This window comes from Larimichthys crocea, chromosome VII (assembly GCF_000972845.2).
Source record: "Larimichthys crocea isolate SSNF chromosome VII, L_crocea_2.0, whole genome shotgun sequence".
NCBI classification, from domain to species: domain Eukaryota; kingdom Metazoa; phylum Chordata; class Actinopteri; family Sciaenidae; genus Larimichthys; species Larimichthys crocea.
In genome coordinates, this window is record NC_040017.1 from 17,546,810 (window position 1) to 17,571,653 (window position 24,844).

Genomic DNA, 24,844 nt, shown 5'->3' on the forward strand with positions numbered 1-24,844 from the left:
CTCAGCCACTCGACAGTTTCGTTCGGCCTTTGTCTGCTCTGTTCACAGAGGGCTGTTCTCACTCAGTCATTCGAAAGCAACAAAACTGAAACTGAGGCAAAGAGTGTTTATGAAAAGCTGTGCTTGACTTGACTTTCGGCTCAGCCTTTGGCTACAAAATCCCTGAAGCTTATTATTACATGATCTGTCAGGTGGGGGGTTTCAGGTCTGCCCCTGTAACCATTTAATAACACATCTCATCTAAATCCAGTAATTCTTTCTTGGCAAAGTCGAAGGCCTTCCTGCACGCCTATGTAAACATGGCTTATGTGTACTGTATTAACTGAAATACCTGAGTTGAAATTAAAGAAGAGGATTCATTGATATTTCAGTTCAGATTAAACCATAAACTTTTGAACTTGCGTCATCCAGTTTTTTAAAACTTAAACTTTATTAGATTTTTAGTCATTATTGCGATCCAGCTTGTCAAAGTCAAGCACAGATGTTTGATGTCTCAGAATGGACATCAGATATTCAGTTTTGTTTTAGCTGTCTTCATAATATAGCAGTTTGAGGTGACAGGTTGTGGTTGTTATTGGATTTTATCATGTTATTTTGTTCCTCCCTGTGTATTTGGCTCATGTTCTTGCCCGTCTTTGAGTGCTAGCATGAAAAGAAAAATACATGCTTCAGCTGCCCTCAGTCTCCCTGTTCTTATGAGCGATACATGAAAACCTTTCATTAGGGGCACAGAGGGAAGTTAATTCAATATTCTGTCTTAGAGCTGACTGTGTTTTGTAGTTGTGCTACAAAGCAGGAGGGGAGCTCTGCAAATAACAAGCAACCTTCCACCTTCTCCTGGTTCCCTGTTGTGTAATGCCAGTAGACAGAACAGTAATGTCTGAGTTGTGTTACTTACTTTTGTTTCACTACATAATTGAAAATTATGATATGATGTTACAGCCCAGGATACCTTTACATTTCGGTGTTTGTGAGGCATCCAGACATCCTCCTTGTCCTAAAGGATGAGCCGAGTCACCCTATGAAGCAAACTAATATTATTTATCTAATATTGTTTAATCAGGATTGAGATCTCTTTTCTCAAGAGAGACCTGAGAACCAGAAATAAGATAATCAACAATCAAGCAACAAGAAGAGATAATCAAAATAATCACAAGAGTCCTAAACAACATCAGAGAGTAAAAAAAATCCTCAAAGGAAATGAAAGACGTTATTTTTAGGACAGTTTGCATTTGCACTCTGCATTTTATTTGGAAAACGACGACCTCTGACACGTGTACATTGGTTAATCAAGTCAGGCGAGATCCATCTAACCTGAGTTCACACGCAGTGAACAGAACGATTTTCATCAAATACTGTATATATGTACGCATTTCCATTGTCATTTGTGCTTGATAGACATCTTTGTCAGTATGCAGTGCTATCCTACTCCTCTAGTCTGTAGTGTGCTTCAAAGATGCTTTTGCAGTTCAGAGACTTCCCATATAAACAATAGTTTGCTGTGGGCGTCCATGTTTTCCCAAGCAGATTTACTGGGGTCGGAATTTGGGAACACCAACGTGGTTTGTAGCAGAAGTACCTGGAATGTAATGTATAAAATGTACATGAAAAGATGTGGTTACAAGATTTAAATGAAAGAAAGATATGAAGTAGTGTGGAAGCCTTAACATGAGCTTTTAGCCGCTTGTTTCTATCTCTATCCAGACCCCATAAGTAAGGATTGTAACATCAAGACTTCACCTTTTAGCCCCAGCTTCCTTTTTACCACGATGGTTCAGTACATTTGCTACACTCTGGATGCACCATGGTGACTCGTTTACTTGGACAGCAACCTGAAAACGTGCTCAACTTTCTGCTGAGGATGTTTTTTACTTCAGTTACACAAGAATTAGATGCACTTGAGGAACAGCCCTAGTCATAGCCATACTCCCACAGACTCTACAGGGCCGCTCAATGCACAGTCGAGTCCACAAAGCCCATGTTGAATGAAAGGGAAAATTCCCATGACCCTCTGTGTGTGTCAGTCAGCTACATTATTTACACTTGTGACTTTCCAGTTTTTCTTGTTCCCTGCTTCAGCACACAGTTCGCTTGCAGCTCACTTCTGTCCTGTTTATGTTAATGTACTTTGTGTTTATACGGTTTAATCCTTGTGGCTCCCCAGTTAAATAACGAGCTTGTGTGTTTACAAGAACCCACACAGCACACACACGCACAGCAATCATTTACAGTGATGTAGAGAAGGTAAAACATTCGATTGTGCATGCGTCACAGCCTCCGTTGTGGGCTCTTCTGGTACAAAAATGTTCTCACGTCATCTTATTTCACCCAGCAGAGTACTACCAGGCCTCTTACACTAATTTCCCTGAGTGTTAAACAGGTGAGTGAGGCTACTGTGACATGCCTGACCTACTGTAAAAAGGCTCTTGACAGTACTTGATGATGAAGTGCAAATTAAAAAGATGCTTGACCACTTTGTGTGAGAGAAAGGTTGTTGTACCATGGCAGAAAATTAAAATGATGTGCTGCATGTTTTTTGGGGGGGGGGGGGTTTACGTGCTGCATTTTGCTTTTTATTATTCAACTTGTGTGGTATCATCCTAAACCCAATGGTGTGCAACCACGAATAGGATAATCAGATTTGAACACTGTGTGTGGCGAATGAGATCACTACTTTATCTGTCTCTAAATAACCATCTTTACAATTGTTCACAGTGTCAGAACAATTGCCTTTCCTTTTTTCTTTTTTTCTTGTTGCTGTAAGTGTGGCCATAAACGTCAGCATCGAGGTGCAAATAGCAGAGCGGATGGCTCTATTGTATCATACACTGCATGGGAGTCGGATGCCTAAAGTTAAATGCAATCAGTGGGTTTCAGTATTCTACAGCTCTCTGTGACTCAGACACAAGCAGCGCGTCAATCCTAGCCTACTTTCAACAGGCTCGCTGCCAGTCAGAGAGGCAAAGTGCCAGAGAGAGGGAGGGACAAGAGCAAGAGGGTGAGAGAGAAAGAGGATGAGATCAGAGGGGAAAGTAACTCAGTATATTTAGTCAAATACTGTCGTAAATACAGTGTTAAGGCTTAAAACTATTCACATTTCCTGCGTTTTAAACATATCAGTCCACTTTATTTTTCCCACCAGACATGTTAAAAAAAGTTCAGATGATACTAATAACATTAATAATGGATCTGATGTGTTCAAATGTCCCAGTAAGTCGTGACAGTGAGCCAGCATGCACAATACCACAACCGTGAAACTAAATGGAATTCAGCCATCATTGATTTATTATTTACACCTGTGGCAACTATCACCTGATGCAACGGGCAGATTGTGATCTTTCATGCAAATGTTATTATGACATTTGCATAACAGATTTGAAATGGAACAATGAGTATAAAGAGCCGACTGTCGACTTTACTTTGATATAGCAAAACAGAAATCGTGCTCCTTTTACATATAACCAGCCCAACGGTAAAAACACCACCGAATACAGACGGAATGGAAAATCTTGCATACTTGAAAGTGTTAATAGCATAATGTACTTCAAGTAACAAAAGAGGAACTGCATTTTACTGATGCCTTCATGTACATGCGTAGGTTTGGTAGTTTAATATATAAAAAGGCGTCATATGTATGTAAAATTCTTAATCTGCAAAGTAACTAGTAACTATAGCTGCCAGACAAATGTAGTGGAAAAAGTACAATATTTTTCTTTGAAATGCAGTGAAGTTGTAATATAAAATACTCAAGTGAACAACAAGTATCAGTCCAGCACATTGAATTGGAAACTTACCTGTGATGTTTAAGTGTCGACTCTTAGCTTTAATTTGAGTGTTTCTACAAATCCAACACAGAAGCCGTTGCCATATTTAAGGAATATCACACTCGAGATCCTAATGTTGTCCTGAATATCAGCCAAGTACTGAAGATAATCACAGCCATGCTGATATTCAGTACGACATCATGACCTCAAGTGTGACATTGCTTTTATACAACAGTGACACAAGATCGTGGTTTGTTTGTTTATTTAATCATTAATTTGACTCTGCCAACACAAATAGTTCCTCAATGGGCTGGGACTGCACTGTTGCCAGGCAACACATCAACATTTTCCTGATCAGTAGCTTGCTAGTTTTGATCTAGAAGTCTACATGTTAGCGCAGCCCAGTCAGCATTAATATTTTTAAGACCAGGTCGTTTGTTTTTCAGTGTCGATATTGCTCTTCTCTAATTTGTCTGATGTCATATTAGTACACCAGGATGTTTGCGCTGCAGGCTTCTTTCCTTTCCTATGTCCTCTTCTGATGATCATTCATAGTCCGATGTTCTCCGTGGGAAAATGTTAATCTTTGCAGTGCAAAGTTAGTGTTAGGGTTAGAATTGTCCAATCAAATTAATATCTGTGGAGCTATCTGTTGGATATTTGTACATAACCCCATGAGTAAAAGAGCAACAGTGTGCCCTTTTCACCCTATATAGATGCAAATATCTGAAATGCACTTAAAATCTGCATTTAAGCATAATTTGAATAATAAAAGATTATGACGTACCCCAATATGGTAAATAAATAATCACTAACACTTAAGGATTGGTATTTTTCTTTACCATGCCATTCTGGAAGCAGGACCTATTATTTTGAAGTGTTTTTCACTCACAATCACTGCATTATTTACTGAAGTAGATTTGAAGACTTCTTCCACCTGGATGAGGAGACTAGATACCAACTTCATTATTCCCCCTACTCATTCCCTCTCTCTCTCTCTCTGCTTGTTCTGTATCCAGAAGGCTTTGTTTCAACCTTTTTTTTTTTTCTTGGCTCACAGCCCCCCTCCCCACTTCTTCTCTCTTCCTTACATAAGCACTGCCCTATTTTTTCAGGGACCAGTAAGAGGTAGGAATAAAGGGAGTGAGTGGGTGAAGAAGAGGGACTGATAGAGGGTTGGATCCAATGAAGATGGAGAGAGAGAGAGAGAGAGAGAGAGAAGATATGGGGGTAGAAGAGACACTGTGTACACTGCACACGTCAGGAAGAAACAAACCTGCATGTGTCCCCGTCATCCCCCTCACCTCGCTGGCCTTTAGTGCCCACACAATGCTCCCTCACTCCTCACCCACTCCTCACCCTTTCCTTTTTCTCCTCATCTTATTTTCTCCTTGTCTCTTCACACTTCCTATCTATCTGTAACTCACCCACTCATCTATCTATCTATCTATCTATCTATCTATCTATCTATCTATAACTTCCCTGCTCCTGACAACTGTACTGAGTCTGAATTTCTCTTTAACTCACTCGTTCAAATTATTTGTTTTTTTAGATTAGCCGGGAGGCAGCAGAGGCAGGACTGCTGACATGGCTGTGGCCACAGCCACCACAATCTTCAAAACGGCTCTTCAGAAACATTCTTCATGTAAGTAAATAATAATTGTGTTTTTGTTACGAGCCTTTTTTTTCTATAGAGCAATCAGGTCCTCTTCTATAGAATCCACCATGGTGAACGCCATTTTTATGTAGTAGCCCACAACAGACAAACCAAACACCGACTCTACTCTCTGTAATTTCTCCTACATGCCTGGAAGGGGAAGGTGAGGCAAGGGGTATTCAGTTGGTTGCAATCTGCAGCTTCACACATGCCACTAAATCCCAAAGGACCTGATGCTAATTCTTTTGTTCTACGTAAGCGTTCCCACACTGTGGTATTGCTACTTTTACAAGATATTTGTGTATTTCTTCCACCACTGAAAGTACATGATCAACTTTTAAAATATGCTGCTTACGTCATAGTAGTAATGATCTATTATCTTAACAGTGTCAGGGATAAATTATCAGAATCATTCTTCCACCACTGCTGTAATATGCTTTACTTCTTTGTCAAACTGTTTTATCCTGATTTCCCAACCATGATTTTGACATTTGTGTTTACTTAAAAAAATAAATAAATAAAAACTTTCATAATCAGAAAATCCCACCAGGGACAAGATCATATTAATCGTCATCTCTTTTTATGTAAACTGTGTAAATGGTTATGAGGTACTTAAAACCACATGTGCGTGCAATAAGTATACAAACAAGTTGAGCACAACACAGTGATGACATGGTGTTTGAGTCATGAATGGAATTTCAAACATGACATTTGAGTAGGCATTTGACTAACGCCAGCATGAACGACTGACGGCAGCAGTTTGGTGTTTAGGTTTGCACATTCTTCCCTTCTGCACACACGTGGACGAGCATTCTTTATCACTTTTTAGTGTTTCCTTATTAGTACTAATTGTTGCCACATAATTGTATATTTCATTGAACAAAAACATGTAAGAGGATTTAAGAAGGTATTTGTTTATCATGTCAAATATAAGTACTCTATTGTTCAAAATAAATGAATACTGCTACAAAAAAAAGTGTGTGTTCTTGTTTATTCACCCCGTCAACTGAAGTCTTAACCAGCATTCCTGTTTGAGAGGTTTACTGTGGGAAAACTGTGTTTAATGTGACTGCTGTGATCAGTTCAGGGTGCCAGCTGTGATCTCTACTCTGTCGACTGGCAGAGCCTCTGAAAAGATAAAACACCGCTGAGAAAAATAGAAAACTCTAGAATATCCAAGTCGTGACATTTGATGTGTACATTTAAAGCAGTGCTTCTGACATGTTACTGACGTATAATGTGATGCCTATTCAACATACACCAATCAGGACTAGACTTACTGTAAAATCTTGACTGATCTGGATAATGCACTATGTGCGCAGAATGACGAAAGGTTCACATTTTAACATAATTTCATCTTTACTCCTACTCCTTCATCCACCCCTCCATCATTTTATCACTGCCCTCTCCCAATACCAATCCTGCACTGTCAAAATGAACACTATACACTTGTACAAAATGTAGGCAAGCACATATATGTCAGTACAGAAGCAGAAAGAAGATATGTATTGATGATGCAGTGCCTGCTAGGATGCCCTTCTAGTGGAGAAAAAATGAAACTCTGTCTGTCTTTGCTATCTAAGTTCTATCTAAGTGTCTAAGTTTACTCATGACATAAAGTTGGACGAGGAGAAAAAGTTGCAGCAAAAAGATGTCTCATGTGACATCACTTTTTCTGACTATGACACACCTGGTCACCACCATGTACAACAAGTTGACATTAGAAAATAAATAGCAACAACAGGATGAGGAAGAGATAGCAGAGTGTTGGACTGTAGATGCAAATGCTGCTTTTTGCATCTCAAATTATCTGCCATCACTCTTCACGACTTGTAAATAAACACGCATGATAAATACACCCTACGTCCCATGCCAACACACACTTACATCTTTAAATACCCCCGCTCTGACGACTGAGATAGCAGTGCTCATCAAATTTATGCGTGAGCGAGCCCAGGCTAAATTTGCAGCCAGGGAGCCGACTTACGCAATCCTCCCTGGTCTCCCTCCTGTCTATACAATGGCTTAAAATCTCACAGTTCTCAAACCATCCCAGCCCTCCCCAGATCTCCACTCCCACACTATACACTACAACTCCGGCACTATTCCTGTAACAGCCCCCGCCGCTGTGCCACAAAAATACCAGCACCTCCAAGAACAGACGCCAAGCCTGTCAGAGCATCATCACAGCCCACAGGACATCTGGGGGGAGGGGGGGAGAGAGGGAGGGACAGAGCGAGGGTGGGAGGGAGGACGGCACAAAGATAAGAGAGAAGAAGAAGAAGAAGAGCAGGTGGAAGGATGAGAGAAACAAATCAACAGAGAAAGAAAAGACAAAATAAATACTTCCTCTATGAAGGAGAGACACAGTTAGACACAGTTATATCCTTGTGGATCAGCCGCAGTCTGTTTCTGTTTCTTCTGATCTGACTGTGAAGTCTGTGTTATATTACAACATTTATGAGGACCAAACTATATGAAAGACTTAATAGCTTTTATATAACACTTTATTTTAGCTCCCCCATTTAGCATTTATAAGCAGTATAAACATTCAAACATGGTTTATAGTACACATTATACAATACATTATAGGTAGCTGTAAGCATATATAAGTATTAACTGTCCTGCTGGTGTATAAATAAAAAATGAATGACTATATTGTAAAACTCAGTTAACACAGTAATTGTTATTATAGTTATAAATGTTGACAGCTGCAACAATAAACAATTAAAATGTGCTTAGAAATACATTACAGTGTGTTATAAACAATTTAGTACATGTTCAAATAATGCTCATAAATGATAAATAAGGGGTTAAAAAATAGACGTTAACTAAACGGTTAATTCTCCAACACACGAGTAGCATCGTTCATATAAAAACTGAACTGAAAAATTAATTGTGGAAATATCACGACTCCCACGCAATTTTATTTAACTTAGTTGAATTATTTATTTTGTCTTTTATCTTGTTACTCCCCTGCATGCTTATGAATGATTACACAGTTCCTGCAAGGAGGTGAATTCTTATAAGAGCAAGTATTTTAATTGTATTATTATTTTTATTATTAATTTAGATTACTTTATGAACTTAAACATTAAAGGGTATTTTTTTCTGTTGATTAGTATTAAAAACCTCATATTAAATCCTCACTCAAAACATGACTGTGAATAATTTTTATAGGCCCTGTATCATTTTTGTACATGACCTTTGATTCATCATCGGGGATTTTTGTGCATGTATTGTGCTTTTTTTTCCTTTTTTAAATTGTTATCTGTACCTATTTAAAACATACCCAACATGTCAGTCGTTACCCATTATATGATTGGAAATGTAATATTTAATAGGTTGAGGTTAGTTGTGTAGGGGTGAGATTAGTGTAAGTATAGTATTAGTATAACTTTAGAGAGAATTAAGGGTTTAATGTTGTTTATTGATCTATGGCTCTAAGGATGACAACTTCGATCTGCTGGTTTGGTCCAGACTGTTAACAACATTTAGATGAACTGCCATGAAATCTTGTACAAACATTCATGGTCCCCAGATGATGAATCCTGCTAACTCTTGGTGATCCTCTTACTTTTCTTCTAGTGCCACCATGAGGTTCATATTTGTGTTTTTTCTAGTGAAATGTCTCAACAACTATTCAGGTGGATTGCTGTGAAATTTGCTGCACACGTTCATGTTCCCTTCAGGATAAATTGATGATCCTTTGATTTTTCATATAGCGCCATCATCAGGTCAAAGTTTTTCATTTGTCCAATCCTTACCTGCAACATCATCCATGTTAAGCTGTACTTTGTGTTTTAATGAAATGAACAAATGTCAAGATGCTGAACATGGTAAGCATTATCACTGTGCGCATGTTAGCATGCCAACATTAGCATTTATCTCAGAGCACCACTGTGCCACAATACAGCCTCACAGACTCACTGGCGTGGCTGTAGACTCTCAGTTTTGTTTCCTGGCTTTATTGAGACATAGACGGTGACAGCAAAAGAGCGAGCACATCTGGACCGAGTCCTCTGAGGCCTGGAAGATTCCTCATTTTACAAGCCTTGTTGAGTCAGATTGGCTGACCTCTTGTAGAGCTGAAACTCAGACACACAAACAAGAGCAAACACAGGAAAAAAAAAAAAATTCAAATAAAATGATAAAGCATGTAGAGCTGAAGGACAAGCCAGACACTGAGAGGAATCTATGGGCTCACTCTGCTCTCCTCTCCCTTCCTTTACTTTGTCTCCTCCTCTCTCCATCACAATGTAGATGGACGGTTGCCGAGGACAACCTGTGTATACTCACCTAACGATGAACAGGAAGAGGTGCTATTAATAGCAGCATGTGTAGAAAGGACATTTGCTCGCTCACGGATGTGTGTGTGTGTGTGTGTGTGTGTGTGTGTGTGTGTGTGTGTGTGTGTGTGTGCATGTGAGCACCTGTGTGCAGCCAGCGTGTAACAAGGAGGGGGAGGATGTAGATTTTTGAGACTCAGACAGTTACTAGAGAGAACAGGAGGGGGGGGGGAGAAAGAATGAGGGATGGATGGAGGGAGAGAGGGAACATAGTGGAGGAGGGGGCGAGTGTGTATTGACGCTGTACGTGGCGTCAGTGCGATAAGAATAGAGATGGTGCGTGTAGCGCTACTGAGACATCACCCTCACACCCTCAGTGGGGCAGGCAGTGCTCACTCTGATGTGTGTGTGTGTGTGTAGCTATTACCCAGGGTATGCTCATGTGTACTATGTGACTAAATTGTTGGGGTTGAAGTGATTTCTTTTCTTTCAGTCATGTTTAATTTAATTCAGTTACGCACTTTCGAAAGGTAAACGTGAGAATATGATAATTACTCTGAGATTAGACAAAGACAAATGGAATCGAGGACACCTTTAAACTCACTTATGAAATCAATTTTATTTAAATGTGGAGTAATATAACAGCGCTGCATAACAATTAAATGATGATGATGTATGTATATAGGTATTTTTTGTCTTTATTTCTTCTTTTAAGCGACTTGTTTTAGTCAGTTATATTGTTTTATTTTATTCTAATTTAAACATGATTATATTTTTTCTGCATGTGTAGTGTGGGGGAGGCTACAACAGCTGAACTTTGAGCTTTAGAATAATACGAACTGAAGTAAGAATAAAACAACGATATAACAAAACATAAATGACTTTGACACAGCTGTTGCTTTGGAATAAGGCACACATGGAAAAGCAGTTCTAAAATACAGTTTATGTAGGTTATGGTGTCTTTATAATCGACAGTATACTGTGTGGCTCAGCTGGATCTAACGTGGAGATCCTCTTCTTAAAGTGTCTTCACACTGTCAGGAACTGGAGCAGCCACTGTGGAGGGACATAAGGTGAACGTAGAGCAGAAATAGAAAGTGAAAAACCCGCTCAGGTCAGCATGAACACATAAGAGAGCACATTTGACGAGATACTCACAGAGTTGATCCCTCTGTCTTTCACCTCTTGACTGGTCTCTGATTCATACAGCGCTGAGAAGAAGAGTGTAGGAAATGACTACATGCCATATCTTAAAAAAAAAAAACCCTCAACACTTAGTAACTTCTGCATTAAGTTTAGTGTTTGTTTTCAAAACAGAGATCCTGACACAGTTACAGAGTTTACTTAGTGATAATCCAGGTATGCAAAGAACCTGTTGTATAAACAAACTGTGCGCACATATGATGTCACACACCACCATCATATCATGAAATATTTCGTGTCATAGCAATAACTTGTTGTTGAAAAGGTAACGTTAGAAGCAGTCTCCTGCATGCAGTGCTAGAAGAAGTACAACTCTATTACAAGTCAAGCCCTGCATTTTAATCCTATTTAAGTATCAGCAAATATATTTAAAGTATCAAATTCTGCTGCAAAATGTCCTCTGTGGTGACATTATTAGGTCATGAACACTGATGCAACACTGGGAAAGCAACATTTTACTGTTGTAGCTGGTTGAGGTGGAGCTACTTTTAACTACTTTATACAGCTTGGTAGTTTCTAACCAAGAGATCAGGCCTCTTCAAAGAGTGACGCTAAATGAGAGAGGAAGGAAGAAAAAACTAAGTTCTGTTGCACAAATATGAACTCATTTGTGTACTTTTCTCTGCAAAACATTTGACCGCTTTGGGCCTTTTCACAATAAATATCTATTATCTATCTATCTATTAATATGTATATGTAGACAGACTGTATGTAATGTATTTAATATTTTTTTGTTGATTCAGGGTGAGGTGTGTATGTGTGTGCCTGTACTAATATTAACTGAAATAAATAAATAAATAAATAAATACAAATTTAGGTACAGTTCTTGAGTAAATGTAAAAGTAAAAGTAACAGTAATCTAATAATGTGTTTTGACGACAGACATGTGGTGTAGCTGAATTGAGAGATGTGTTTGTGTGTGTGTGTGTGTGTGTGTGTGTGTGTGTGTGTGTGTGTGTGTGTGTGTGTGTGTGTGTGTGTGTGTGCGTGTTACCAAAGAGCTTGTGCAGCCTGGTGACACATGACACAAATCCATGGAAGGGCATGTGAAGCTCTCCAGATGCAAAGCGCTCAGACAGCAGCTGGACCACTTTGTTATCACACTGCATTCCTGGGACACACAGGATTAGACAAAGGTGTTAAACAGCAGCAAACATCTGTGTGTGTATAGAAGTGTGTATACATGTTTGTGTGCGTGTATGCATACCAACAGCCTGCAGGGCTGTACTGAGCTCAAAGGGGCTCATGGTCCCAGAGGAGTCCTCATCGTACTGGAAAAAGATGGACTGGAAACCAAAGCAGCATCAGAATAAGGCATAACAAGTCTCTTTACCTTTTCTGTCTTTGTCACACACACACACACTCACACACACACACTGAGCTGTACCTGCAGATTGCGTAAACTGGACAGCAGGGTTTCTGCTTGTTTACGGGTGAGACTGGAGCGCCCTTTAGTCTGCCGGAAGAGTTAAGGACATCTCAGCAGGACAAGAGGATAAAGTTATGAGAGCGAAAGTGAGCAGCGGGGTGGCATGATGACGCAACAACAGTGGACCGACCATAGGGTTTTAAACCCCTTTTGTCAGCAAGCATCTGCCCCGATGAAAGTCTGAAACTTGCAGAGGTCAAACAAGTTAAACAGCAGCAGTGCTAATGTACATACTGTAGAGTCAAAGTCATACAAGGATTGTCTTATTGGTCTCTGATGAGACTGTAATATTAAAGATTATAGTGAGGACAAAAGGATACATCCTCTCCAAAGATGAGCTGTCTGCACGTCTCCAGTGGTAGGTGGTAATCTTTGACAAGAGCTGTGAGAATGATGCAGAGGAAGAAAAAATATATTTAAATTGGATTAAGATGAGCAGAGGTGAATATGAGGACAAGTTGTCTTTTTTTATAACCTAACCCAGCTCAGTGTACTCTATCTGACTGCAGCTATGAGCCTCTGTCTAGACTGGTGACCTCTGTGGATTCACTGTTCAAACTTTTGAGGTCGCAGCTTTGCCTCTACCTAGTGGCCATTACAGGTAACATACAGGCAAAGATCACTTGAGGTGAAACTTTATGTTATTCTCAGACGAAGCTTGAAAAACTTGATATACTGAAACCTGAGTTGAACAGCATCATGAGCTCCTTGGCGTTCAGTTTGCCATCCTGCGGGGACACATAAACAAACTGATTTGTTTTGTCTGTTGTAACTAAAGGCTCAAGTTTACAATTTAATTAGGTAAAGGAATACAGCACAATGAGAGGAATTCTTACTGGGCCAGACACCTCATCAAAAGTCTTCTGAACTTTCAATTGATCCTCCGGGGAGACAGGAGTTGCCATAACCTGTTTGGCACAAACAAACATAAACATACAATAGTCTTCTGGATAACTGTTATTGGCTGCTGTTTTAATGGACTCACCGGGAGGAAGCTAGAGGCACAGGTAAAGTCCTGAGTCCTGGAAACACAAATACCACAACAGATTGTCAGTGTTGCTCTCTTAAATTATGTTTTTTTAACAGTTACACACTCAGAAATAATGTTTGATATTGGCTCAGATCCTTTTTCTCCACTACTGCTGGCCTCATCAATGAGGTCCAGGGTCCCTCTGACACTGATTTTTTTAACATCTTTAGGATTGCTACATCTTGCATCCTTAAATATTCCACATACTGTGAACATCTGCACACTACCTGGTCAATAGTTTGCATATTCCTGCACAAATTGTACAGCTCTTTTCATTTAAAAATCATCTTGTACTTATATTTGTATCTTCTAGTACTTGATTTTTGTCTTCTATCTTGGAACCTGTTTCTGATTTACTTAGCTTTTTTCTTAATCTTATGAGCACAACAACAGTTGACTGCATGTAAATCAAAGGTTTTATCAGCCACAGACTCCTAGGAGGTTTTACAGGAGCTTTAATCTGATAAACTGTCATATTTGATAAAAAACAGAGCATATGTTTGCATATAAAATCAAATAATTAAAATAACTAAAACTGTTAAATATGAGTAAAAATACAATATTTCTATCTGAAATGTATAATAAAAAGTATAAATGTATCTTTCCACCACTAGAAAATAAAGTTGATTAATATAGTCAGAGACAGTACTCGCACTGCACTGCTCTCAGCTGTATAATTGATTGTTGTTAACAGACGAGGTGATCTTAATAGCCTCCTGTTGTTGAGACTAATTGTAATTTTCTAAATTATACATTAGTACAATGTTGGGAACACAGTGTACGCTTGAATGGAGGTCCTGTGGAGTGTGGGTGACTATGACTCTGCTGCTGAGAGTGAGTGAGACAGGAGGTGATTCAGGGCTGCTGTGGAGCCCTTCGGGAAGTGTTGTGGGTTTATGATTTCACAAAATATCTGTGACGTGAGGCGATGCACACAGTCAACACATAACAATTACACCAGGTGGCTCGTAAACGGAGGTGGAAAATTATATTCAGCTTCAGTATGTCTCTTACGTTTTAGGCCCCTTAAAGCTAAATCCCTCCTATCTTACCCCAGAGTGTTTCCAGTCTTGGAGAAAATGCGGATAAAGAAGTCTCCAGGCTGGTTGGGTCGATAGGTAGACGCCACGATGATGTAGTTACCCGGGTCCAGATGTAGCTTCCTCCACACACCCCTGAAGGACAAAGTTAATGAGTTATTATCGACTTCCAACAAATTATCAGCTATAAAACTTTTAACTAAAAATGTTTGATCCAAATGTACAGCTGCCACACAGGGGGCACATGCAACAATAGTTACTATTAAATATTTTTATCTGTCTGAATTTGTGTCGTGTTTTATTTGTTTTTGGCACCTCTGGTGAAAAAAACAGTAAAATTTGATATGATTGCATATCTTATAAATATCTTATAAAAATAGTGACTTCAGATCGTTTGAATTATTACTTGGTTTTGTGTGGAAGCAAGTTTGAGGTACAAACATTCAGGAAAGAAACGCAGTTATCGTGGTATATAAAGGGTCACAGTCCCTGAAGGTATAAAGTTAAAGCTTCAGCACCGTAATTATTAAATAATTAGTGATAGGTAGTCATGTCTTCTCATGATGGTCATTTACCTCTGAGACTTGTATTTCCCAGAGCGACCCACAGGGCGATTTTTAATGAAGAAGTCTCTGCTCAGACACACACCCTGGAGCTGTATGAAGAAATTAAATCACTAATTACTAAGAATATTTAATAAAATAATAACAATGGATTTATCTATTGACCCTGAAGTACTCACCTCAGGAGGAACCTGTAACAAAGAAGAAACACAAGACAGGTGTGAATTAATTCATAAACAGAGTAAATATATCATGAATTGATAATTAAACTTAAATTAGAGATGTGGAGACGTGACCTTGTAGATGTGGAAAGCCATGTAGAGGAAGTGGATTTTATCCTTCTGCCTGCGGTTTTTCTGCAGCAACTCCACCAGCACTGTGCACTGTTTGGCCTTCTGCTTCTGTTTTTCTGTTAACTTCTCCTCTGGAGCGATCACCTCGTCGTCCTCATCATCCTCATCCTCCTCCTCATCATCATCATCATCGTCTTGCTGGTCCTGCTCTGTGAGGACCAATTGGAACTGAGGATTCCTCCAGAAAGACTCTGAGGAAAGACGAGTATGGTCACTTAAAGGATCTCCATGTAGGGTTTAATTACGTTATATAAAGTCATAAACATACTGCGGTATCTGCGGCTACCACCAGCAGTGCTCCCCGGTACCCAGAGTCCTTCATGTTCACTGATGGTCCAGGTAGATGGGGAGGCAGGTGAGGCAGGAGAGGCAGGTGTGTTTCCCTCCACCAAAGTGTCAGGATTTATACTGCAGAGCTCCACGATGTCAAACAGGCTGGAGAAATCCTCAGCACTGATCCTGAAAGAGACAATACTTTACATCAGAGACCTTTTTGTTTATGAGCTGCAGGTTCAAGATACCATTTTATGCTACTTTATAATTGTACTCCACCACATCTCAGAGGCAAATATTGTAGTTTTTACATCACTACATTTGCCTGACTGCATTAGGTGGCAATATTTGATATAGAAACGGAAGTGTTCCTTCATAGTTTGACACTTCTTAAAGGATTTAGTGACATCTAGAGTTGTAGTTGTGGATTGCAGCCCGCTCCACATGCCCTCCTGTTACAAGCTTGAAGGAGAAATGGAGTGACGCATGTGAGTTCAACTCGAGCTGCACTCCAAAAAAAAATCCAAATCCGAACACATCATCCCAATTTGGTGATCTATTTAAGCTGCCCTGCATCATCCCCACCACCGTCACAGCAGCCACCTGCAGGCTCCTGATTGTTTAAGATGTCTGCTATCACTCCTCAGTATTTCAAAGTATACATATCTGCATGGAGTGACGACTCTAACTGTATTCTGCTGCTGCAATAAAACATTACAAACGTGAGCTGTCAGCGTGGTGGACTAGGTGGAAGAGGATACTCGGCATCTGTAGATATAAAAGTCTCATTTTACGGTAACAAAAACATAAATATTCAAATGATTGTACAGTAATGAAAACATAGTTATGGATATTATATTATGTTTCTGTCATATTCTGACACAAAAAATGATGGATATTATATTATGTTTCTGTCATATTCTGACACAAAAAATGCAACAAAAAGTCGTTGTCGTTGGTGAGAGCTTCATGAAATAAAAGGCTGAAGGACAGACGCCGAGTTGGGCTTCTTGCTGTTGGACTAGTAAGTAATATTAGCTGGCTGATATATGTCTTGTGTTGTTGACCTTGACTGATGTTTGGCTGTTAGCAAAGCTGTCAACTTTTCAATCATAGGTAATGTAATCATAACAAATACACATTTACAGTGTATTGCAGACTGTGGGCACTAAATCACAAAAATACTGATTTCTATGAATTAAGATCTTCATTAAAATGCAATGTTAGACACTTACTTTTCTGCATAACGAGTGCTTCTATTCTGGATACTTAAAGTTTTTGACACTTTGCATGCATGACTTTGACTCGTCATGGTGTATTTTCACAGTGTGGTATTTATACTTTTACGTAAGGAGCTTAAAGAGGAAGGGTCTGAATACTTGCTCAGTCGTGTAAGTTTGTGTGTTTTTATATTTGCCACATACCAGAACTCTCCATCTTCTTTACTTTTCAGCTCAATCCTTTCTTTCTCTGCTTTGTCCACTGCATCCCACTCCTTACCCCTACGGTCACACATACAAAGAGAAACTCAGCGTCTGTGGATGTCCTGTAATCTGTCAGCGAGTCTCTCTCTTACAACATGCACAAACAGGAAGTTTGTCCTCACTTGTCACTCCAGGGTCCACGATATTCCACAAAACCCCAGGGGTTCCTCAACCTCAGCAACAAAATCTCATCTGATGCTTTCGTCACCTAAAACGTAAAGAGAGAAGAAGAGTAAAGACGTATTCACAAAAGTTTCTACGGTTGTTTTTATCTGCCCAGAGGGATTAGATGAGATAAAATTAGATCAGATTAAGATTTTAAGTGTATTGGTATTCATTAAAACAATCTCGCCATAAGGTCCATTAGTAGCTGTTCTGGAGCTTTCAACTTTCAGGCTCATCAAAGATGAAACAATGTCTACTGAAGAAGATCATGTGATATAACCAAAAGCTCCAAAACAGCTAATGGACCTTGTACCTTGAGTTAGATTAGACCATATTAGATTAGATTAGATTAGATTAGATTTAAACCAGATAAAACTAGACTAGATTGGATTTGACCATATTCGATTAGATTAAACTAGATTAGATTAGAGATCATATTAGGGCTGAGATGAGATGATATGACATTAAATTTAAGTGAGATTATATGAGATTAGATTAAATTAGAATAGATCAGATGAGACTATAAAGGATCACATGCAATGACATGGGATGCGAATGGGTAAAATCAATTTGATTCCATTCGATTTTACCTGACTATGCTGCGATGAGATGAAATAATTAAATGAGATTATATCACAAACCAGTCCTTGTAGAAATGAGAAGAGAAAAGGTACAGAGGACCTACAGAAACATGCAACAAGAGATAGTGACAGCAGTTCAGCGCTGCACAGCCTGCTGTGTCGTCTCTGTGTGATACTGGCCTTGTCAGTGTCAGTGATGGCGTAAGCGTGGCCCTTTATCAGCCCGTTTCCTGTCACTTTACCGATATCACGGTAGCTGCTGGCCTGTGGAGACAAAGATAGCAACTCAAGTGGGTTTAAATTAGCATCCACCTGTGTGGTGTGAACATTTCGAGGCGTGTACGTACCTCGATAAAGCAGCTGAGCAGGCTGCCTCGAGACAGGGCAGCTGTCAGGGACCTCCAGAGGACTCGAGGAGTACGAGATGAGACATCCATGGAGTATGCGATGCCACCTGTGAAATCCTCCATCCCTTCTGATATGTTGCCTCCCTTCAGACTGCCATAGGAGCCAACTAACCTACATATGAGAGGTGAGAAAGTCAACTCCGGATGCTGTATATTTTTGTCAAATCACTGTAACACACACAGGAAAAGAGTGGGTGATCTCAGACATTACAACCCAGAAACATATGCTGGTAGTGGCAACTGACTTGGCATAGGCCTTCTCCACCAGGGCGCTCCAATACTCGTTGCGGGTGTGAGAGTAGCTGAAGAGCAGACGGCCTTCACGTACTGGCAGCCTGTCATCCACAACCACCTCCACCCACTCACCATACTGCCAGAACTGCACAGGGACACACAGGGAGAGGAAGAGGACTGGTGAGAACAGAGCAGAAATGGATGTTATGAATCAGGAGGAATGTTAATGAGGTAGGAAGGAAGCGAAGAGCAAAGAGATAAACCACCTGAATGTCCCAGAATATTTCACTTTAATCTGCAACAACCAAATTTTTAGCCACATTTTATGACAAACAATTACATATTATCATCTTTTAATTGACATTTCAAATGGCCAGCAGATCCAGAGCAATATTATCAATCATATAAAGGACACCTGATGTACGTAAGTGTTCTATTTTAGCTTGTTTTTGCTGCTAAATGCTCCACTATGTTCACCAGCTAGTTACTAATTGGCATTGGTGCTGAGCAGGTAGGGTACGGTGAGTTTTTAGAGCTTTTTCACTGAAAACAGCTGCGTCGAGTGGCTGAAAATGAATGAGGGAAGTGAAAATGAATCGACCAATTAATAAATAAATAAATAATTAAAGTTGTGTGCCAGGAGAAAAACAAAACAATGAACTGAAACTTGTTGTAAAGATCTATAAAGCTGTGGGAAGATGATCACTATGAGCATAAAGGTAGTGATGTGATCCATTGTTATTGAATAAATATAGATTTAAGCCTCTTTAAAGCATGATTTTGTAACTTGTGTTCTTTTATGCCACTTTAGAAAGTTCCTCATGGGTTGTTGCTACATCCTTACTTGGTTTGGTATGACCAGCAGCTCACAGTGGCCTCGTATAAACCTATTGTGATGACAACCATTTTGAAATGTTGAGTTTGGCATTATGGATGTTGCCGTCTTGTATTTTTGGATTGTGAGTTGGGCTGTTGTTTATAGTTTTGACTCCATTTTAAAGCAGGAAAACCTGCTGGACAAGTAGACTAAAATCTGTTTCTGAAAACATTTGAGGAGAGAAAGAGACGATGCAGTAACAGAATCTTGATTCATATTTGATCAGCACTGCTTAATTTAACAGTTTGATCTAAGTTTGGTGACTCTGGTGTGTTGCGCTGGATCATGAGGTCCACGGCCTAAAGCATACTCAGCTTTATCATCTATTTTACTCTAAATGAACACCATGCTGTGTGGAAGAAGCCTTAAAAACTAGCAATTGAAACAATAAACTCATGAAGAAACTGTTTACTGAGATAATAAGAGGTCATTTCTCCATAAAGCTCAATACAATCTGACTTTTTTCTTGCAGCCAATGAAGCCGCCCCCTGCTGGCCATTAGAAAGAATGCAGGTTCAAGACACTCCAGTGTCACTTCATGTCACAGACACTGAAGCTCTGTGCACTAATTATACACTGCCAATGGGGTCGTGTCAGTTAATGTTAGCATACGTCAGACTGACGTGTTTGTTTCACCACACAAAGTCCTGTTTGTCAAAAGTGACACAGGCTCTGAGGAAATTTCCCCAAAGATAACTTTAAAGGTGTGTTTGACATTAAATAGATGACACAGGGGTTTGTCAGAATAACATAATCACTATTCAATAAACTTGTAATATTGTATCATCAGTGGTGGAATGTACTGAAGTACATTTATCAAGTAGTTGATATTTCCAACACATCTCAAGGAAATATTGTTTTAGTTACTTACCTGTCCTCCCCTGTAAAAACTATGAAAATCTCCAAATTTGGTGATTTTGAATGTTAATTTTTACTGATGAAGTGAAGGGTTGAGTTACTTTTTAACTAACTAAATAAATTTAAAAACTCTCTTATATTAGATAAAACCCATCACCACAAATATGAAAAGGCTTGTTTTTCTTACATCACTACTTTTATGGGAAAGCAATAGTTAGCCATAGTTTGAGTTGGTTTTAGTGGTATTACCCATGGATTTAGTAAATTTAGCCATAGTTTTATTGACTTAACAGTAGTAATATTATTTAAAAAACCTTGTACTAACCTTTTTACTGCAAAATATTCATATTCAATTAGTTCTGATTGCACAACTTTTACTTGAAACATAGTATTTCTACTTTTACTTTAGCAAAGTTACTTCCGTAAATTTGAGATGCAAACACAAAACACAAAAGATGTCAGTAGCCCAGACAGAATAAAACCTAGAAGCCTATAAAAGAGGCGAGTAGAGAGTAGAGTTAAATAAACGCTCCGTTCTCTTGTCTGACTAAATCTATTGAACCACCTCCCAAGGCGGTTACTGGTCGAGAGCAGGCCCGCACTGGTCTTTCATACCTACAGCTGTGTGTGTGTGTGTGTGTGCGTGTGTGCGTGTGTGAGTGTGTGTTGTTTGTCCCAGGGGTAGTCACTACCTGCATGTCTGGACTGCTCTCCCATCACCCTGACAGGGCAAAATTAGTTTCCAGTCCTTCTGTCCTGCTTGTTAAGTCATGTTAAAATCTCCCTGACACTGTCTGAAGGTCCAAACCTTCGGGGGGAAAAACAATTGCTCAGCAGTAAAAAGCATAAAAATGATCTATATCTGACGAGTGTGTTTGCTTTGATCAGACTGATGTGTCTAATTAAGGTGATACTTTATTGATCTGTGCAGGTCAGAGCGGGTGAATGATAATTTGTCTCGTTTACAGTCACCACTTCTAATGAGGTGATAAAGATGAGGTTTTTAGGAGTGAGACCACCATGCAGCGACGACTCCAGGATGAGCTCATACCCGTTTGATCTGTTAATTAAATGACAGAGTTGCGGTAAAAGAAGAAAATGTGTGTACTTTTTTATGGTTGTTTGCCAATAACTGTCATTTTTTATTAATAGGAGTGCCAGGTTTTGAAGAATGTGTGTAAATAAAACACTGAGCCTCTTTCTGTTTAAGCATTTAGATTAATTTGAATCTTGACTTTCAGTATGTATATCTCAGCCTCTGGTGATGGAAAAAAAAATATTGCTGTTGCAATAAACGGTTAAAACCTCAACATGATTTACGGCTTAGTATGAGTATTTGCTTTCCTAAGGAATATCAAGCAACATGTCCAGGCAAAAATGGGGCAAGACACGAGAAGCTTATGAAGAAGACTGTTTTTGTGTGTGTAGTTTCTTTTGGTTGGCAACAAACAAGGTGTGAGTCTCAGCTGGGCTGGCTGTGGCTCTAATTAGCAATTTTTATCATTAGTAAAAACGTTCTCTGCTGCACATCTCATCTAACTGCTTACCCTAAAATAGAAGATTCCTGCATAAGGCTTGGACAGACTTTGGTTGGGTGGCACCACCTTCACAAACTGCGTAGGGTGCATGGTCAGACAGGACAGGGCTGCCAGCAGCCAACAGTTACCTGATAAACAAAAGAAAAACACATGAGGCTGTTATGGACAAATGTAGTGAATGATTTGTTTTTTTACATATTCAATTATTTCACAGCCCAGAAGGCGCTGACTCAGCAGGAGCATGATTCCTGTTTTCATCAACGGAAATCACATCCTTGGATAACGATGTAAAACATGGAAGGAGAAGAGGAGGAAGAGGGAGGTTGTTATTGATCTGCACTGTTGACATATTTGCATGCAACTGGTGTCACAAACCATCAATCCAGAAATCCCAGAGAACGAAGGAGAGATTACTGTGATGAAGAAAACAATCGTAAAATTCACCACATATTAGGAAACTTAGTTACCCATGATTTTACACATGGTTAGTGTCATTGCGCATGGTTTTAGTGTTACTATCAATGGTTTTATTGTCATTGCACATGGATTTAGTGTCATTATCGATAGTTTTAGTGTCATTATTGATGGTTTTAGTGTCATTGCACATGGTTTTAGTGTTATTATTGATGGTTTTAGTGTCATTACGCAAGGTTTTAGTGTCATTATCGATGGTTTAAGTGTCATTATCGATGGTTTTAGTGTCATTGCACATGGATTTAGTGTCATTATTGATGGTTTTAGTGTCATTACCCATGGATTTAGTGTCATTACCCATGGATTTAGTGAATTTATCTATAGTTTCATTGACTTAACTCATTGTTTTACTTACTGAACCCATAGTTTTAATGACTTTACCCAAGGTTTTTACGATTTTACATGTTTTAGTGTCATACGTATGGATTTAGTCTCATTATCCATGGTTTTAGTGTCATTACCCAGGGATTTAGTGAAATGTTGACAAATATGGATGGATTTCTAGAATTTGGAAGCATCATGTTTATTCATGATTAATTGTAATAACTTTAGTGACTGCTTAACTTTTTATCAGCTGTATTCTGTTTAGTGCTAATTAGAGAAAAGGAACAAATTAGAGAAAAGAAACAAATGTAGTGAATAATTTTTTTTAAAATATCACATTTTTAAGCAGCCCAGAAGGCACTGGTCTCCCATGAAGCATGAGTCATGTTTTCATCAACGCTTCCCAGGCAGTTTGAGCACTGTCTTACACACAAACACATAATAAGTCACATTCCTCCCAAACAGCGAACATCTGTTCCCTGCTGTTTCTTTGGAGATTTTGGAGAAACTGCTGGTGCCTGCGTAAATCATGGAAATCACATCCTTGGGTACAGTTTGAATGTTACAACATTGAAGAAGAAAAAGCAGAGGAAAGGGTGAGACTCTTATTGATCTGAACTATTGACACATATGCACGCAACTGGTGACACAAACCATCAATTCAGAAATCTCAGAGGAGGAAGGAGTTTGCGGTGGTGCAGAAAACAATCATCAATCTTTAAGTTAACCACAAATAGGAAACAGACTGAACAACAAAGAGTGTAACTAAATCTGTGGGCTGTAAAGACAGGGCTATGGTGGAGTGTGGACCCCCTGCAGATTCTGGGTTTGGGGAACACAGTCACTCCTCTTTCCCCCTCGCTGTGTGTTTAAAGTTAGGTCCTTGTGGTGCAGACACAGTAAAGGTCTGAACTCATTGCATTTTTTTGTAATAAAAAAATAGGAACAAACTGAACTAAATGAAGCAGTGTTTCAGCTTTTTGTTATGTGGGTGTTGTGCAATACCAGTGCAAGACATGATATATTCTGTCCTCTTGAGCAGGGTACATGATCAGATTTGAATATTTTCCTGATGTACTCACCCAGTTGGCCCTGACAGATATCGGTGGTCCCAGTTGTGCCCTCAACAAACACGGCGTTCTCACTGATTTCCTTCAGAGATTGAGCAAGAGGAGGACAATGTGAACACAACATGATGAAACACCATAAACTGTTTTTTATGACACAGCATGGAGTGTCAACATCATGACTAAATCTGACAATAAAAGATAAAAACGTTGTAACAGAATGTTCGTCAATTCCAGTAAATGTTGAAATCCCTTTTTTATTTGCAGCTCTCAGGTCTAAATATTAACTGTTTTTATTTATTTATTATTATTTAGTCATTTTTTATATAGCACCAGATCATAACGTAAGTTATCTCATGACACATAACAATATTAAAATATTGGATATTAGACTTTGTAGACCAAACAAGAAAATCAACAGCTGAATCAACAATAATAGTAATTAGTTCCATAGTTAGCATAAGAATTCATAATATCTGATTTGTATGCAAAGTCTTCTTTTTTTCTTTTCTTTTTGCAGTTTACACATTTTTCCAGTGTATTATCATTTTATAATCTTTAATACATCACTGAACATTTGATTTATAATCTACCCTCTGAGCGAGTACTTTGTGTACTGTATTATTTGTGCTATTTCTTCAGGTATCCTCTTCCTCTTTTGAGGAAACTGCTCCAGTTTATGAGTTCCTCGAACCTGAGCCACACCTGGCTGAATCACCACCAGTTAAACATCTGTCTACAGCTGTGCAACACTGTTGATAGAGTTCCTGCAAAGAAGCAATGCCAAGAAAATACATTTCACATTGCTTTACTGTGCAGGCATCTGTAGATATCAAGCTGTGACAACTTCCCTTTATTTTAAATTTTGGGTGCCAAAAATGAAATGCTGGTGTGCAGAATATTTAAATAAATTGAGTGAAGACCAGTGATAGAAATAACGCCCAACAACATCTGGAACAACTGGCTCTTTTCACACATGCACAACAGATCAGTGGTCTACCTTTGGTCGCTGCCACTTGATCTCCTTTTTTGGATCCGGATCTTCCGGCATACCAATGGACTTCTGATCAGCTGGAAAGTCTGGATCAGCAAACAGCTCTCCGGACTTCAGACACTCTTCCAGGAGAGTCTTGAAGTCCTGATCTCCAAACTTGATCGGGTTCTCGATGGAGCCCAGAGGTGCCTCCTTGTCAGTCGCCATGCTGTCAGTGATTGTAGAGTAAAATCAATCTGC

The 24,844-nt window shown here is 39.2% G+C and overlaps 1 protein-coding gene across 1 annotated transcript; it reads right to left on the reverse strand.

Annotated features, from left to right (window-relative positions):
• Positions 1 to 10,312: 10,312 nt before the first annotated feature.
• capn12 (calpain 12) lies at positions 10,313 to 24,844 on the reverse strand. The gene is made up of 22 exons (XM_027280281.1): positions 24,611 to 24,844; positions 23,626 to 23,695; positions 21,755 to 21,873; positions 18,484 to 18,617; positions 18,179 to 18,350; positions 18,012 to 18,095; positions 17,208 to 17,293; positions 17,026 to 17,103; positions 15,597 to 15,787; positions 15,272 to 15,519; positions 15,155 to 15,166; positions 14,988 to 15,067; positions 14,425 to 14,547; positions 13,328 to 13,364; positions 13,179 to 13,250; positions 13,025 to 13,070; positions 12,663 to 12,724; positions 12,301 to 12,369; positions 12,121 to 12,199; positions 11,908 to 12,024; positions 10,869 to 10,921; positions 10,313 to 10,766 (listed from the first exon to the last, which is right to left on the reverse strand). Exons 1-22 carry the CDS (start codon positions 24,809 to 24,811, stop codon positions 10,740 to 10,742), a joined length of 2,160 nt encoding a protein of 719 aa, XP_027136082.1. The 5' UTR covers positions 24,812 to 24,844; the 3' UTR covers positions 10,313 to 10,739.